The sequence below is a fragment of the Vulpes vulpes genome, chromosome 6 (assembly GCF_048418805.1).
Source record: "Vulpes vulpes isolate BD-2025 chromosome 6, VulVul3, whole genome shotgun sequence".
Taxonomy (NCBI): Eukaryota; Metazoa; Chordata; class Mammalia; order Carnivora; family Canidae; genus Vulpes; species Vulpes vulpes.
In genome coordinates this window covers 48,763,317-48,780,356 of record NC_132785.1, presented here as the reverse complement: position 1 = coordinate 48,780,356, position 17,040 = coordinate 48,763,317, and the positions used below count along the sequence as shown (strand labels likewise).

The window sequence follows — 17,040 nt, the reverse complement described above, 5'->3', positions numbered from 1 at the left end:
TTCCAAGTTCACTGTTTTGGAGAATCCCTAGTTCATTTTGCATCCTGAGCCCTGCTTTGGAGTCCCTAGACTCAGAAATCTGTTTCCCTGAGGTCCTTTTGTTCTTCAGGGAAGAGTCTTCCAGTTTTCTGCCCAAGTGGTAGAGAGAGGACAAGGAAGCAGGTAATTCTGGGTTCTGGATGCAGGACATGAGCAAAGGTTAAAGGTCCCACATTCGACCTGCAAGCTTCAACCTGCTTACCCTGTGTTCTGCTCTGTACCTTGCCCCTGCTTTCTGCTGAGACTGGTAAACCCACTTAACGCATTTTCCAGACCAGTTTCTCCAAGAAGCAACCTCTTCTCTCTTACGAGGCAGGGAGTAGGAACCTGGAGTTTTACCACCCCAAATAGACTTTGGCCACTTGCCCTGGTTTCCAGCTTCCACCTCTCCCAGTCACCCTAACCCTATTGCCAGTCCTCTGTGGACATGAGACCATTCAGACTGCTGTTACAGACACCCTACACAGCGCAGCTTCCACACGACAGAAACCTTTCACAGTGTGGCAGTTGGGAAGTCCAAGATAAGGTGCCAATAGATGCTGTGCCTGGTGAGGTCCTTCTTCCTGATTCACAGACCACCGTCTCCTCACAGTGTCCTAACATGGTGGAACAGGTGAGGGAGCTCTGAGGGGCCCCTATAATAAGGGCATGAACCCATTCATGGGGCTCCACCCTCATGACCTAGGCACCTCCTTCCTCTCAAAACTATCACATTGGAGATTAAATTGGGGGCCAGGGGTTGCAGACATTCTGTCTGTAGCAGCAGGCTTCTAAGAGGTGCTCTGACTCACTGGCTACCCCTCTCTGTGGGGACTGAGACTAGAACTTCTATCAACACTAAGTGCTGTTTTCCTCAGAACTCTCCTTTCACCTGCATGGGAAAATCATCTTTCTGCGAAGTTGGGTAGCACACCTCCATGGAAGCACCTTTCAGAAATTCAGTAAACGTTCTCACTCACTGCTGTCTTCTCTCCTCTTTGCTTGGTGCTCACAGGTTAATTCTGCACTGAATCTTAACAGAGTTGCACAAAGGAAAGGGGACAAACATGCGTTGTTGGTCTGTTTTTAAGCAGAAACCTCAATACAACCTTATGAAGACCTACTTTTTTCTTAGATCATATCACGTCTGATTTGCCTTCTCTCAAACTGTAACCTTTTTCTGGGTCAACTTGTGGCTTTAACCTTATAACCTCTTCTCTGGGCTCTCGTGCATTCTTCTTCCCCCAAATACCAGTCCTCTGCTCCTTCTGCTGATATGTACATACAACTTTGGAAATGAAAGACTAGGGAAATACAACTGAGAAGATAGGCAAGCGTGTGTATTTGCACTGCTTTTAAATTGTTTCCACTAAGGAGAGTTATATTTCATAGGTTTGAGTACAGTTAACAGTGATTGGCCACATGGCTGTTTCTAATAGAAGTAATAACTCGTGAATTGTTGTGCTTTCTTAAATTCCAAAGTTTTAGGCATGTTCGCATCTATTTTTCATTTTTCTTCACACACGTCCTTGTAGAGAGGACAGTGATGCCTGATAACTTGAGACTGACAAAACCTTCTTGGCCTCATTCGTTTGCTGGCCCCAACTCCAGAATTGTCTCCAAATTCTCTGTAGTCATTTGTCAGACCCTCTTTTATTGCCCTACAAGCTTAAATAGGATTCATATGTGTAAAATTGATTTGTCTCCCTAATAAATTAGCTGTTGTGCCTGTATGGGAAATGCCTACGTTTCATGTTTTGGCAGGTCACAGATGTTAGAGCACCGCTAATTGTAGCGATGCAATTGTAAAAGCATTTGTGTGCTGAGTTCATCAGGAGCTAAACTTACGGTTAGAGGAGTCTTAGATTAGTCTGTACCTAAATTAAATTAATTCATCCACATCTGTTTACATCTAATCTGTCTACAGATTAATTACAACTTGAGGTTCTAGGTGTTAAACATTGTTACTAAAATAAACATTTTTTTCTCTAAGCCAAAAATGTAAAAATATAGTTCAGGAACCCAGCAGAAAAATCCACATAGGAAGTCATTCAGCAAGAAAAATACTGAATGTCTTAAAAAAATTCAAAGTCATGAAAAAAAAGTGGAGAATTCTAGATTAAATATGATCATTGATTAGATTCTGGTTCAAACACAAATAGCTACATTTAGAAACTTTAATGGACTGGGTACTGAGTAATATTATGGAATTAAATTAATTTTATTAAGTAGAATATATTATGGTCTTGGAGGAGAATGTCCTCATGTTTAGGAGATCCTGGCTGAAGTGGCATGATGGATATAATTTCCTTTGAAATGGTTCAGCTAAAAAAAAAATGTCTATGTGTAAGTATGCATGCACACGTGTATATGAGTGTTTGTATTTGAAACAAAGCATTAGTAATTGTTCTAAGCAGTGGGTATAAGGGTGTTGTACTATTTCAGCTTTTCTAAATTTTTCCAAATCGTTATTTATTTTAAAAATTTATTTGAGAGAGAGAGGGCACATGCACACACGTCATGAGTGTAGGGAGGAGCAGAGGGGAGGGACAAGCAGACTCCCTGCTGAGTAATGATGCGGAGACCAAGGGGTGGTCGTGCTTGGTTCAATCTCACAAGATCATGACTGAGCCCAAATCAAGAGTCAGATGCTTAATCAACTGAGCCACCCAGGCGCTGCTCCAAATCTTTTATTAATAAAAAGTGGAAAGATAAGCTTAAGGGTGCTTGGAAAGAGCCCTTCAAATAGCATTGCACCAATCTCCATTTTTTTATTCATTTAAAGGTCAACCCGAAGGATCTGGATTCTAAGTATGCATACATTCAGGTGACTCATGTGATCCCATTCTTCGATGAGAAAGAATTGCAAGAAAGGAAAACGGAGTTTGAGCGATCTCATAACATTCGCCGCTTCATGTTTGAGATGCCCTTCACTCAGACGGGGAAGAGACAGGGCGGGGTTGAGGAGCAGTGCAAACGGCGCACCATACTGACAGGTACTATCTCTCCGGCCTCTTCCTTGAAGAGTTACATGCAGACATTAGCCTGGACACAGAGATAAAGAGTTCTCCAGAAGAATCCGGAATCTTGAAGAATGAAGGACCCTTCGAGCTTAGTTAACTTTCCTCACAGATCTGTTTCAGTTTAAATTTATCTTATGCTTACTTTGGAATACTTCTGACCTTTTTCTACTGATCTGTTAGCATTTCCTTCTACTACTAGACCAGAAGTTCATATCCAAAGTCAAGTCACTGGCCCTTTTTAGAATCTGATGAAAGCAGTGGGCCCTTACCTCCTCAGAGTGCTTTTGCACACAATTTCAGGTGATTTACATACTGTCTGAAACCATGTGGACTCACTACTTAGGCCCAGGGCCCTAAGAGCCCCTGCACACAGTTCTATGGCCCCCTCACAGGAAGGGACCCCTTCCATATCTTTATCACATAGGTCCCAGCATGAACCTACTCTGAGATTTTAGGCTGAGTGAATAAATGGGATATGAGACTGGAGCCCTTCCACCTCATCTCTGAGAGGTTGGCTGGACAACCTCAGCTTGAATATTTCCACTACCAGGAAGCTCACTGCATTCAGAGGGTATCCATTTGGCTATGTTTGTTTGTTTTTTTAAGGTTTTATTTATTTATTTAACAGAGAGAATGAGAGAGCACAAATAGGGGGAACAGCAGAGGGTGAGGGAGAAGCAGACTCCCCACTGAGTAAGGAGCCCAACATGGGGCTCAATCCCAGGACCCTGGAATCATGACCTGAGCCAAAGGCAGATGCTTAATCAACTGAGCCATGCAGGCGCTCCTGTGACTAAGTTTTATTAGATCTTTGACACAGTTTAGCCATCAATAACCATTCTCAGAAATGTGTTTTGCATCATTTCCCAGTTCCTAAGAGTTTAGAGTCATCTTGGGAGTCATTTTTACTTTCTTTAGGGGAGCTTGACCCACTTGCTCTTGGATTAGGGTCAGCACCCTGACTAGGATAACCTAAAATAGAACTTTCTTGACTTAAAAAAAAAAAATCAGTGAGAAGATCTGCTTAGAAAGCCAGTTACGTCTACATCCAGTATTTCAAAGAGTGATAGTTAAGCTGAACCAGGAAAGCACGCATGGCTTGTCTAGAGGTTGATGTTGCTGGCTGTTCTGCATGGCCAATCATATGGACACCTGTAATGACCAGTGGAAGGAACACCGTTAAGATGCCACATCTCACATGAGGCTCCTCTCCCACTGCTGAATTGGACACTTTTGATGGGTGAATTTGTATCTCAGTAAAAAAAAAAAAAAAAAGACTATGATTCATTGTAAAATAGCTTAGAATAGCATATTACAGAGAATTTTTTTACCCTTCCTAGGAAGGAATAGAGATAAAAGTTAAAAAAAAAAAAAAGCCTACATTCATAAAGAGCATCTAGTCCTGTTTTTAGAGTAAAGATAATGTGTAAAGCACAATTTTGTCCCTGAAAATGGTAGCCCCTCCCCAGATATGAGTTGTTTTTCTAATGGACACAGTAGCAAATTCTCCTTATTAGACAAGATAACTACATTTCTAGGTGGAGTCATTTTGCTAGCTTATGGTGTTTATCTCTATAGCTGTCATGACTTTAAATCACTGCTTATCACACTGTTCCTGGTCCTGCAGCATCAGCATCATCAGGGAACTTAGGAGAAACACAGATTCTCAGGCCCCACCCAGCCCTACTGAATCAGAAACTCTGGGTCTGGGGCCCAGCTAACAGTGTTTAGCAAGCCCCCAGGTGATTGTGGTGCTGCTTCAGTTTAAGCACTGCTGCTTTAAATAAACCAAGTTCACTGATGAGTTAGGGTCAGGATTTTTTATTAGGATTATTCTGCTCAGGTAGCATTACTGATTCATAAACAGTTATTACCATAGGGTGTTTTCTGGCCAGATTTCCTTCAGGGTTACAAGTTTACCATTTTGTCAGGAAAATATTTTTGATTAGCTTAACATGAGCAAAGCTCCCTACCTGCCAGAACAGAGGAGACAGAAAGTATCCCCACTGCAGAGAGAGATGAAGTAGACATGCAGGTTATTGGCTCAGCTGTGAGGATGAGAACATGGGGGCAGAATAGAGCATGGGCCTGAGTCCTGCAGACCTGGGTCAGTCTTCACTATGTGATCTTGGGCAAGTCACTTACTTTCTCCCTATCTATGCCTTAGGTTCCTCATCTGTAATATGAGAGTTACACTACCCACCTTGTGTTAAAGAACTTTGTAAATTATTCCCCAGGGGGGAAAGAATGTATTTACTTTGCTGGATCTTATCCACCATTGAGCCCTTTGCCATTTGAGGTTGCTGATGAGCCAAAGGGGAAAGAAAAAATACAGTTTTAACCCTGAAAGATCTCAAAATATCGAAAGCATAGTATTGAGCAGCATAAAGATTTCGAGAGCAGGTTGTAAAAATGCTAGTAAAAACACATAAGCTAGGGGCGCCTGGGTGGCTCATTCAGTTGAGTTGAGTGTCCAACTCTTGATTTCAGCTCAGGTCATGATCTCAGGGTCGTGAGATGGAGCCCCACATCAAGCTCCATGCTCAGCGGGGAGTCTGCTTAGGATTCTCCTTCTCCTTCTCCCTCTGCCTCTCCCACTACTTGCTTGCATGCTCTCTCTCTGTCTCTATAAATAAATAAATAACATCTTTAAAAGCACGTAAGCTCTATATCAACCTTCAGTTAAAGATACACAGCAGAATATTCTGAAGACTTTGAACTTGAGAGTTTCCCCTTATGTTATTAAGCCTTTAGGTTCTTCTTCCATTGCTTTGTTTCAGACCAGACCTTTGACTGTCCAGGCTCTGGTGGAGCCCTGGGCCTCCCTGCCCTCTGAACCCGGCAAAGGCTCACTTCCCTGGATAGATCAGCCACTTCGCTGCAGTTGTAGGGTCATATGGAACACCTAGTGATCACCCTGCAGGCCCCTTTGCTGTAAATGTCTGAGCCTGCCTCCCTACTTGACCCCTCCGTCCCCCTGTTGTAGAACTGCTGTGGAGATTCTTCCAGTCGCTATTCCAGCATCTTCCAAATTCTGCCAAGACTCCCACTCAGGGAAGAAATATTCTCCTGCTCCTCATATTCTATTCAGTCTTGCCAGACTGTGCAGGCACCCATATCTCTCAGCCATCTCTTCCTCATCCTCCTGAAAGGGCTGCCCAACACAAGGTCCGGCCATTTTTTTTTTTTAGTAACATGATGGCTCGCTCAGTCAGTCATCTAATCCTCCACCATCCAGGCCATTTTGCTCTTTCATTTAGCCATTTGGGTGGTAACACATTCATTAATTCAGCAGAATTTATGGAGTACTGGCAGTGTTCCAACCTGGCATAAGAACAAAATCAAGATCTGTCCAGTCTAAACTCTTCTAGCAGGAGGAGACAGACAATAAGCTATAAACATAATGGTAAATGTACCTGTGCCTTTTGCTGTTGTCTAGGACACACATTCACTTCCAACAATCAGGAATGTGAGATTGACTGGGGAGGGTTGCAGTTTAAATGGGGTAGCCAAGGGAGGTGACACTTCAGTCCAGACTTGAAGAAGGTGAGGGGGTAGACCATGCAAACGTCTGGAGGGAGAAGTTGCTGTCAGGGCAAAGACCAGTGATGTGGGTGCTTGTACCCAGCACATTCATGGGATGACCAGCAGGCCGGCGTGGCTGGAGCTGAGTGACTCTGAAGGAGAGGAGGAAAGTTGGAGCCAACAAGGAAGGCAGGGGGAGTCCCAGCTCTCATGGACCTGGTGGCTCAGACACAGGCTCTCAGTTTTCTGTATTATACTCTCCTTTGCTCCTCTACGTCTCCAGGTACTATCACAACACTCAGGAATTTTATGCTGAGTGAATTCCATATAGCCCATGGACACCTCACAAACATCTTTGAAATTAGTTTTTCTTTCTGAAACAGTGGTGCTATTACAACATAGCACTCAAAAATACTGTGATTATACCAATCATGTGTGTTTTGAAATGGCTAGTAGCCTTATGAAACACGTCCACAATACTTACAAATCCACTGCAGTGGCACTTATCTATAAAGCACTTTCTGTGAGGGCGTCTCGGTGGCTCAGTGGGCTAAGCGTCTGCCTTCAGCTTGGGTCATGATCCTGGGATCGGAGCCCCGTATTGGGTTCCCTGCTCAGTGAGGAGCCTGCTTCTCCCCATTCATGCTCTCTTTCTCTCGCAAATAAATAAAATCTATTAAAAAAAAAAAAAAAAAAAAACACTTTCTGTGCACATCCAAGTACACCTCTGGTTCCCTGGCTGGAAAACAGCAAGGCCTGGTTCTTGTCACACTATCAAAGAAGTGTTAAATTCAAAGAAGATTTATCAATCCTAGTGCTATAATTTAAAAACTGTATCCATAAGGAATGTAAAAGAAATAGGAGAGTAGACCTTTGGCCTTAGATTGATTAAAAAAAAAACAAAACAAAAAACATTTAGGAGACAGAACATAAAGACTCCTAACTCTGGGAAACGAACTAGGGGTGGTGGAAGGGGATGAGGGCGGAGGGTGGGGGTGAATGGGTGACGGGCACTGAGCGGGGGCACTTGACGGGATGAGCACTGGGTGTTATTCTGTATGTTGGTAAATTGAACACCAATAAAAAATAAATTTATTTAAAAAAAAAAAAAAAGACATTTAGGGTCTAGAACAAGTCTGTAGGGGTATGACAGTCAAAGCTGCAGCAGGTTAAACACCTCTCACTTTTCCGAACCCTGGATGGCCCATCTGAACTGTGCACTACATGGCGCTGGCCCTGTTTTCTCATTTGTCCTTTCTAAGTAAACTCTCCCAAGCCACTTATTAAATAGCAGTGATCCACACATAACACTCCCATCTTACTTTTTGTTAAAAAATAAAAGAAGCTGTTAAGCCTATTCATGTCTATTCATAAATATATATTAAATAGATATTATAGATACTCATATATCATGTAAAGCAGCAAGTTAGAAATGTGACACAGACCCAAATTAGAACCAGCCATTATTCGATTCATTTTTAAACTAACTCTTTGGTGTTGATATATTCAGATATCTTGTTGTGATAAATGAAAAACAATACTGATTGGCTTTTTGTAGGAAAAAAGTACAAGAAAACGTAAATATTTTTGTTTCTGTTTTTATTCATTTATGTTTCAAAATATATTATTAGTGTGATTTCAACAGTTTGTGAATTTCTGGTTCATAAAATACTTTGCTTGGAAATATATTCTCACTTGATATTTTTCATGGATTTCTCTGATTTGTGCAAACTCAAGCATGTGATTCAAAGATCTATGGAGAAATAATTTTCTCAAGGATATGTTTACGGAACAGTTTTCAGGACTTAAAATCTGTTCTGTGATATCTCAGAACTGTGTACTGTTCTTTATATCTTCCAAGCCATCTTATACTAGCTCTTTCAAATCTCACAACTTCAAGGAAGGTAAAGCATTTATGGTTAAAAAAATTGAGCAGGGGGCAGCCTGGGTGGCTCAGCGGTTTAGCACCACCTTCAGCCCAGAGCATGATCCTGGAGACCCAGGATCGAGTCCCACGTCGGGTTCCCTACATGGAGCCTGCTTCTCCCTCTGCCTGTGTCTCCACCTCTCTCTCTCCTCTCTGTATATTCTCATGAATAAATAAATAAGATCTTTAAAAAAAAAAAAAAGAAAATTGAGCAGGGAATGATAAAGTAATTTCTTCAAACACATACTTCTCACACTAAAGGTTAAAAGGATCCAACTCTCTTGTCTTCATATGATACAGCCTGTCATTAAACATATGCAGAGATAAAGGAAGACAATAGTCTGTTCCACAAAATACTGGCATGTGCCTTTGGCAAGGTTTGGGTTCCTTATCTATAAAATGAAAATACTAAGTACTTCTGCCTCAATAATAATAAAGATTGTGCAAGCTGCAGAATAATTCTGGGATTCATTCCTCCACAGCAATACACTGCTTCCCTTATGTGAAAAAGCGGATCCCCGTCATGTACCAGCACCACACCGACCTGAACCCCATCGAAGTGGCCATTGATGAGATGAGTAAGAAGGTGGCCGAGCTCCGGCAACTGTGCTCCTCAGCCGAAGTGGACATGATCAAACTGCAGCTCAAACTCCAAGGCAGTGTGAGCGTTCAGGTGAGCCAGGTGCTGGGCAAAGCAAACCCCAGGGCAAAAGGTGCAAAGGCTCATCTGGACCTTGGTAAATTTCAATTCCAGCAAGGTCAAGTGTAGCTTCCTAGCTTAACCTGGTGATCCCAGTTACCTTCTAGTATCTATGCAGTTTCCTCTGATACCAGAGGGGGGCAGTAGAATGAAGTCTCCCACCTGACCCAACTTGTAAGAGTGTCCCCTGAGCTGTCTGAGAGACAGCTAGCTGAGAGACAGCTCTCCACACCAACCTGTTTTTTCAGTTTGGGAAATTCTAGGGGCCAAACCAGAAGCATCAAGACTCTTCTAAATATAAAGTGTACATAGCTGTAGGTTTCCTTACAAAACTGTTGTTTTCTGGTTTCTATAAAAATCATATCTGAAAAAGTACCCTAAGTTTCACTCTCTTAATGATATGTTTTGACTAACAGAAATTCTTCATTTTAGTATAAATTAATTAATTTTTCCTTATTGGAAAATTAATATTTCCTTAAAGGAAATTAATATTTCCTTTCCTTAATTGGTAGCATTTTTGTGTTTTCTCTAAGAACTTGGTTCTTAAATCTGTCTCAAAAGCAGTCTATGTTTCCTTCCTTTGTTTAGCATTCCTTTTTTTTTTTTTTTTAATTTTTATTTATTTATGATAGTCACACACAGAGAGAGAGAGAGAGGCAGAGACACAGGCAGAGGGAGAAGCAGGCTCCATGCACCGAGAGCCCGATGTGGGATTCGATCCCGGGTCTCCAGGATCGCGCCCTGGGCCAAAGGCAGGCGCCAAACCGCTGCGCCACCCAGGGATCCCCTTTGTTTAGCATTCCTATATAGATCTGCAATCCATCTAGAATTGATTTTTGTATGTATAACAGATAAGGGTCAAGATACATTTTTTTCCATTTAGCTATCTAAGCAACGTGCACCATTTATGGAGAAGATCATCTTTGATCTAAGTCCTGATTACACATATGTGTCCAGTTGTGAAAATTCAACAAGCTATACACTCATGATAGATGTACCTTTTTGTTTGTATATTATACTTCAAAATACCTGATTTTTAAGTATCTTATATGATTTCCTAGGAAACTGGTAAATGTTAAATCACCTTCTTCTAGTGATTAGTATGCTTCTTACTTTGATTTTAAGAATATATATATAATTCTAGCATATGCATGTGCATGTAAACATGCACACACATACATATACACCTATCCTTATATCCAATCTTTTCTCTTTCAAAATGGGTGAATTTATGAGAGTTGCATGTGGACTGTAATGTGTGTTAGGGGTTTTTTGGTTCATTTTCTAGAATCAGTTCTTGTCACCTTTTTATCAAATTCATACTGGGTTGTTGCCTAATGTTTTCTAAATGTCATTCACCACAAAAGTACTTACCATGTTTCAACCTCTTCCCTCATGATCTGAAAGACTTAAATACCAAAATAAGTTATCAAGTGAATATGATAAATATTCCAGCACATGAGTGATTACATAATGAGGTCAGAGGTCACAATTTTCTGTAGCTAAAAAACAAAACCACTCAATAACATAGCTTAGGAACATCCAGCCTCTATCAGAACACCAGCAGAGGGGTGTGGCTCCAGTAAAGGGTGAGGCTGGACAGACCAAGCTTTCTAAAGGGCAAAATGTGCCCTGCCATTTAACAGTGGCCTTAAGAGTTTTATAAATAACCAGTCATCTTAAAAAGCAAAGATCATCATTCCATGATAAGGAGATTTTTATACACGTGTGCCCACCAAGGTAATAATAACACAGTTGCAGCCATAGGAAATGAACTTTACCATTTTATTTCTATATTTCTGTAATTCTTTCATTAAGAGCCTCTCTGGGGTTGCTCTTATATAGGACAGAGCCATCAGGGTGGCTGTACTCCAAGATCTGATTATGTTAGACCTTATGAAGTCTTGTCAGCTTTTCTCTTTACATGTCCTTAAAATTATTGAGTAGATTCTGTTATTTTGGATAATTGGTCATTTCGGTCATGTTCAAGTCGTTAACATACAACACCACTCCATGAAACACCAGTGTGATGACACCTACAGTCGTCACAGAAAGTTAGCTAGTTGTTCCTGTCTTGAAGGGCCTACTTCCCACCACTGTGACCCCCTGTCTCCCCGCCTCTGGTTCTCCTGTCCATACTGCACAAGTCCTGCCCACTGTGGATCAGAATCACAGCCCAGCTCCTTCATGTGGTTAAGCTGTTTCTCACGCTGTCTCAGAGGCGTGGGGCTTTTTCCTTCCCATCCAGTGGGTCTAACCTTCCCGCTCTACACATACCCATGTTATCTTGACTTACCCAACTACAGAGAACTCTTCTTAGCTAATTGAGAGATGCAGGGTTCTGGTTCACTCCTTTGTTGCTAAATGCCCCTAATCTTTGGCATTCCAGTACATTTCAAATGGTTACTTCATTTGAAGGTAGCAAGTCAGTTTGCTCATGCCTATCTATACAGTTCAAGGAGGTAAATGGTTGGTTTTTAAAAACTGGCCAATATACTATATTTATATTCTTCAGTTTTTCACTGAACTCACCAGATGGACCTTTAGTTCAGTATAGAGTAGCACAAATACCAGGGAGAAGACTTGGGCTCTGATCTTTGGTGTTTTACTTATTGGATGTTAAACCTTGAAAAGATGGGTCAGTTTTCCCAACTTTGCTTATTCCTTCATAAAGTGTGACACCATCTCAAGTGCCCTGATGATGTCTGAAGTGATAAAATCAAATGACATGTAACAACAAAGGCTTTATTTGTGGTTTCGTCTTTTGGATTGTCAGTTCCTAGAGGGTAAGGGTCATAACTAACTCAAACAGCATTTTTAGAACCTGACAACTGAAACCAAATCAATGATAATGGTCATTTTTATTCGAACATAATTTTAAATCTTTGTTCTTTAGGTCAACGCAGGTCCACTAGCATATGCCCGAGCTTTCTTAGATGACACAAACACAAAAAGATACCCTGACAACAAAGTGAAGTTGCTTAAAGAAGTTTTCAGGTAAAACACACTGGAAATGTCTTTCTCTCTTCAAATATCAGTCATTTCTATGCTCATTCAAGAAAGAGATACTACCTATTGGGCTCACTCTTTATCCTCAACACCCTTTTATTTCCCCCTCTCATACCATTTTAGGCAATTTGTGGAAGCTTGCGGTCAAGCCTTAGCAGTAAACGAGCGGCTGATCAAAGAGGACCAGTTAGAGTACCAGGAAGAAATGAAGGCCAACTACAGGGAGATGGCAAAAGAGCTTTCTGAAATCATGCATGAACAAGTAGGTGCCATGCTGGCATTCTCATTGTTATTAGTAGGCACACATTAATTGGGCTCTCAGATACACCCTGTGATGGCCTAAACCTTCTAGAATTTTAATATCTAAAGAATAACGTACCATGCTACATCCTGCTACTTTCTGAATACAGGTTACTTGGGGAATGGCTACCAACTCACCCACCTGTTACTAGCCAATACGACCAGGGGAGAGCACCACCCACCTCCCTTGTGTCACTCTCAGAGATGACCATGGTTCGAAGCTCTGTCCCTCCCCACCCTAATCTAGTTCAAAACAAAAACAAAACTCACATAAGAAAAATACCCATATTTTTTCTAAAAACTTTTTTATTAACCCAATCCTTTGAAAGACCAAAATTTACCAGCCTAGTTTAAGGAATTTTTTGTTGCATTAAATGTCTTTAGTCACTTAAAAAAAAACAGCTGTTCAGATTTTGACTATTTACCACTGACCTGGGAGCCTCAGTGGATTCTTCATGGCTACTCCCCATCATTACGGGCATCTTTCCCAGTTACACTGCTACTGTCACCTTCCTGCAGGAGTTCCTTTCATTAGGATTAGTCAGAGGGGACAACTGGCCAGGCAGCTGAGTGAGTGTCAGCAGCTGCCAGAGTACTGCTTTCTTAGGAGTCCATTCTGTATCAACCACAGTGACTTCTTCCAAGTCATGAGGCCAGTCTTCATAGTTAATGTTAGCGCCTCCATCACGCATAACTACTTTTATCTGTTCCTTACCTAATTGTCTTTCAGTCTTGCAAACGGAAGCCAGGACTACTTGTGTCAGTCAGTTAACCTATCATGTGATAACCTAGTTAGGAAAGTCTGTCACGGGAAACTAACTTAAATGTCCACACTTTAACTTGTTTGCTTTTTTTCCTCCTCCATGCTAACACAATCAGATGGGATGGTAATGTCATTTTTTAATTTTATCTTTCTGAACCTCAATAAACTGCCACACATAGTGTTAGGACTGTGTTTGAACAACTGCAGATGTTGGCATGAGGACAGTGTGTTTGCAAAGGGGAGGTACCCTCTTCTGGATACTGAGAAAAGGAGGAAAAAATTGAAATGATGAAAGAAATAAATAGGTGACTAATTAAGCAGAAAGGGATGGTCTCGTGGGGACAAGTTTTTGGAGAAAACTCAAGGTCTTTTCCACAGAGCTTGCAGATTCCTATAGAACAGGGAGTTTGATCAGAGGGTGTCAGCATTTGGCACAAGAAAAGATGAAAGGTAAAAAATTATGGACTGATAATGATAAACTCCCACGTTATTTGGACCTTGAGCAGAGTGCTGTGCTCTAAACTTGAACATTCCATTATCTCAACAACTGTGAATATTAAACACTTTAGAACACTTAAGCAAGAAAAGGTTGTAACCTGGAGTAGACTTGCTTTTAGCTTTTCCAGGGGAGCCTCTGAATGTGTATTTTCTTCTCAGTTTCCACCTAGCAGTAGGTCAAGGCTTGCCCCTAGAATTCTCCCCTGCATTACTGAGTGTGAAGAGACTTGTCCAGGGTCAGAGGGGCAGCGGCCATCTCCTTCCCAGGATGGAAATCCATAAGGCTCTGAGAAAAGGAGCCAGTAGACAAACAGGAGAGTATTCAGTATGCTAAGTATTCAGTTTTAAAAAAACTTTTCCAAGGGACAAGGCTAGGTCGTGTCCCTGCCAAGTATGTGTAAGACCGCCTTCACCACCTTATCACCTAGTGAGTCTAGAAGGCTCCATTCACTGATTTGTAAGGGAAACGAAACTGGTTGTTCTTGACTTCCTCCTTGTAATCCTGATCTGAAAAAGGCCATTTGCTACATGAACTGACACAATCCCTCTGCAAACTGCCAAAGCCAAGCTCCCTGGGCATGCATGCCATCATTTCGGGTAACAGTGACCATTGGGTGATACCCTGTGTCACATAAAACACACCATTTTGAGAAATGTCACTAGGGGCATTACACTTGGGTAATGTTGTGTTTCTGTGCCTCAAGATTTGCCCGCTGGAAGAGAAGACGAGTGTTTTACCGAATTCCCTTCACATCTTCAATGCCATCAGTGGGACTCCAACAAGCACCATGGTTCACGGGATGACCAGCTCGTCCTCAGTTGTGTGATTTTGCCTCACAGGCCACATGTGGGGACTTGCTTTGTCATTTGCAAACTCAGGATGATCTCCAAAGCTAATCACTGGGCTCATGCAAGACCTGGGAAAGACCGAGCACAAGGAGACGTGAAGGTGGATGGGAGAAGAGGGAAATAAAGAATTGTTATTATTTCATAGCAGATTTTCTAGAGGAGTCATGAGAGGGTGCACATATTTTTTTAAATCTTGCTGGCAATATTCCAAATTTTCATTATGTCTTAACAGAGGTGTGTGATGGACTCTCTTAAGCTGGAGTGAGGTTTTATTCTTCCTTACAAGAGTAGTATTAAAATAAATGGCCTCGAGAAAACAAGTGTTCTGGAATGTACATAGCAGGGACAGTAGCACTGAAATTGAGGCTGGAGGATCCTCCACCTCTAGGCTAAGCTGGAGAATCTTGAAAATATTTTTTTTTCCTGTGGCACATTCAGGTTGAATACAAGAACTATTTTTGTGACTAGTTTTTGATGACCTAAGGGAACTGACCATTGTAACTTTTGTACCAGTGAGCCAGGAGGTTTAGTGCTTTTATACTCATAGACTTGCATTTAAAAAACATGAAAGCTTAAGAAACTACATGAGCTTAAAACTAGTCAAGCAGTTTAGAACCAAAGGCCTCTATTAATAAACAAAACTATGCTAAAAATTTAAAAGTAGTACAGTATATTGTTATGTACATAGTTTGTTAATACAGTCTCTCATTCTGTACATACATTTCTACATTTTTAATACTCTTCACATCAGCTTCTGCATTAAGTTCGATTGTGACAAACTTGTGCCGCTCTTAGTATATGCAATATACTTGACTTTACTGTTTTATCCTTGTACATAAAAAAGTGCAATATGGAGATGTATACAGTCTTTGCTATGTTAGGTTTATAAACTATTTTAAAATTTTCATCCTTTTGCCAAAGTGGTGGAGTATGTAATTGGTAAATCATAAATCCTGTGGTGAATAGTGGTGTACTTTCAAACTTTCACCATGTTATATTTTCTTTTGAGACATTAATTTAGTAATTTTATATTTGGGAAAATAAAGGTTTTTAATTTTATTTAACTAGAATCTCTGCCCTGCTGTAATTAAACATTCTGTACCACATCTGTATTAAAAATAACATTGCTGATTTTCTGGTAGTGAATATTGGGTATTTATTATTGACAGTCCTAGGAGGAGCAGGATATTGGAGTGCCTGGGCGTGAAATAATATGGTATATGAAATGTACTTTAAAATACTAGAGAAAAAAAGAAAGAGTACAAACAGGATTGACAAATGTTGGTAATTGTTGAGGCAAGGATATATGGGTACATGTACCCATGGGTACATGGGGAATCATTAGACCATTTTGTCTGCTGCTGTGTATGTTTCCATGATACAGATTTCAAGAGGAAGGTTTAGGCATCGCATCTGCCAGAGGATTTGCATAGATGTACTGTTGTACCATGGTCTGGCTCTGAATTCTACCAGTTGTTGCCAGCTGTGTGTAGACACCTTATTGCCTCTGGCTTTTCTCTTCAACTCTTATCAAGAGTTCTATCTTCATCAGCTTCCTTGCTTTTTTTTTTTTTTTTTTGAGATGAATACTCAGAGACAAGGTGGTCATTGATCCCAGCAGTGCATTTGCAGCCATGTGTGCACATACTCTTTGTGACCTCCATCATCACAAAGAAAACCATGACAAGTGACAGCTCTCATTGCACATGCTGGTCCTGCCTCTGGCGTGTCCAGTGACTAGCAGGTGAGTTCATTTTCACCCAGCTCCATATATTTTCAATGATGACAGGAAGAGGAGTCTTTCCACAAGAAACAAAATAGTTGCTTTTTCTGCTTGAAGGGTTTTCAAGGCTGCTTTTTACATAACCAGTTGAGGAAAGAAAATATGATGCACATCTTGAACACCCAGATGCCAAGGATCTTTTGGCATCTTTGAAACGTTCTCAGGCAGTGATGAGGTTGTATTTTACAGATGGAGACAAGGTCATGAAGAAGAGATGGCAAAGCAACTCACCAGAGTCTGCAGCCCATCAATTAGTGGATCAAGATTTAGAGCTTAAGAAAATTCTCTATGTAGGTTTGGCCCAAGTTTCTGACCTCCCCAGCAGAGTGTAATAAACCTTGACTCTAGCATCAGCAGGAATGAATATAACAGTGTGTCTCCTTTGTCACCGAGCTGAATTTCCTCATCATAACTGCCTTGTTTAGAAACCATAAAATTCAAGTCACCAGGTAGTAACATAAATATAAGTCTGGAAAGTGCTAACTTGCTATCACTTCATTAAACTTGAAGAGTAATTTGTACAGATGCCATGTCAGATATGATTCAGCTTGGAAGGTGACCAACCCTTATTTATTACAATAGCAGAGAAAGGAGCCATCTCCTAATTAAGGACATCCACTACTGACCATGCAACAAAGCACATTC

The 17,040-nt window shown here is 41.1% G+C and overlaps 1 protein-coding gene across 50 annotated transcripts in view; it reads left to right on the top strand.

Moving 5' to 3' along the window:
• DOCK9 (dedicator of cytokinesis 9) overlaps positions 1-15,746 on the top strand; it is a 281,426-nt gene extending 265,680 nt beyond the window's left edge. For all 50 annotated transcript variants that reach the window (XM_072760931.1, XM_072760929.1, XM_072760924.1 and 47 more), the window contains 5 exons: positions 2,804-3,014; positions 8,976-9,166; positions 12,090-12,190; positions 12,326-12,464; positions 14,468-15,746. In XM_072760931.1, coding sequence (XP_072617032.1) covers positions 2,804-3,014; positions 8,976-9,166; positions 12,090-12,190; positions 12,326-12,464; positions 14,468-14,590 — 765 coding nt within the window. In that variant the 3' untranslated portion in view covers positions 14,591-15,746. The remainder of the gene's footprint in view (positions 1-2,803; positions 3,015-8,975; positions 9,167-12,089; positions 12,191-12,325; positions 12,465-14,467) is intronic.
• Positions 15,747-17,040: the final 1,294 nt, after the last annotated feature.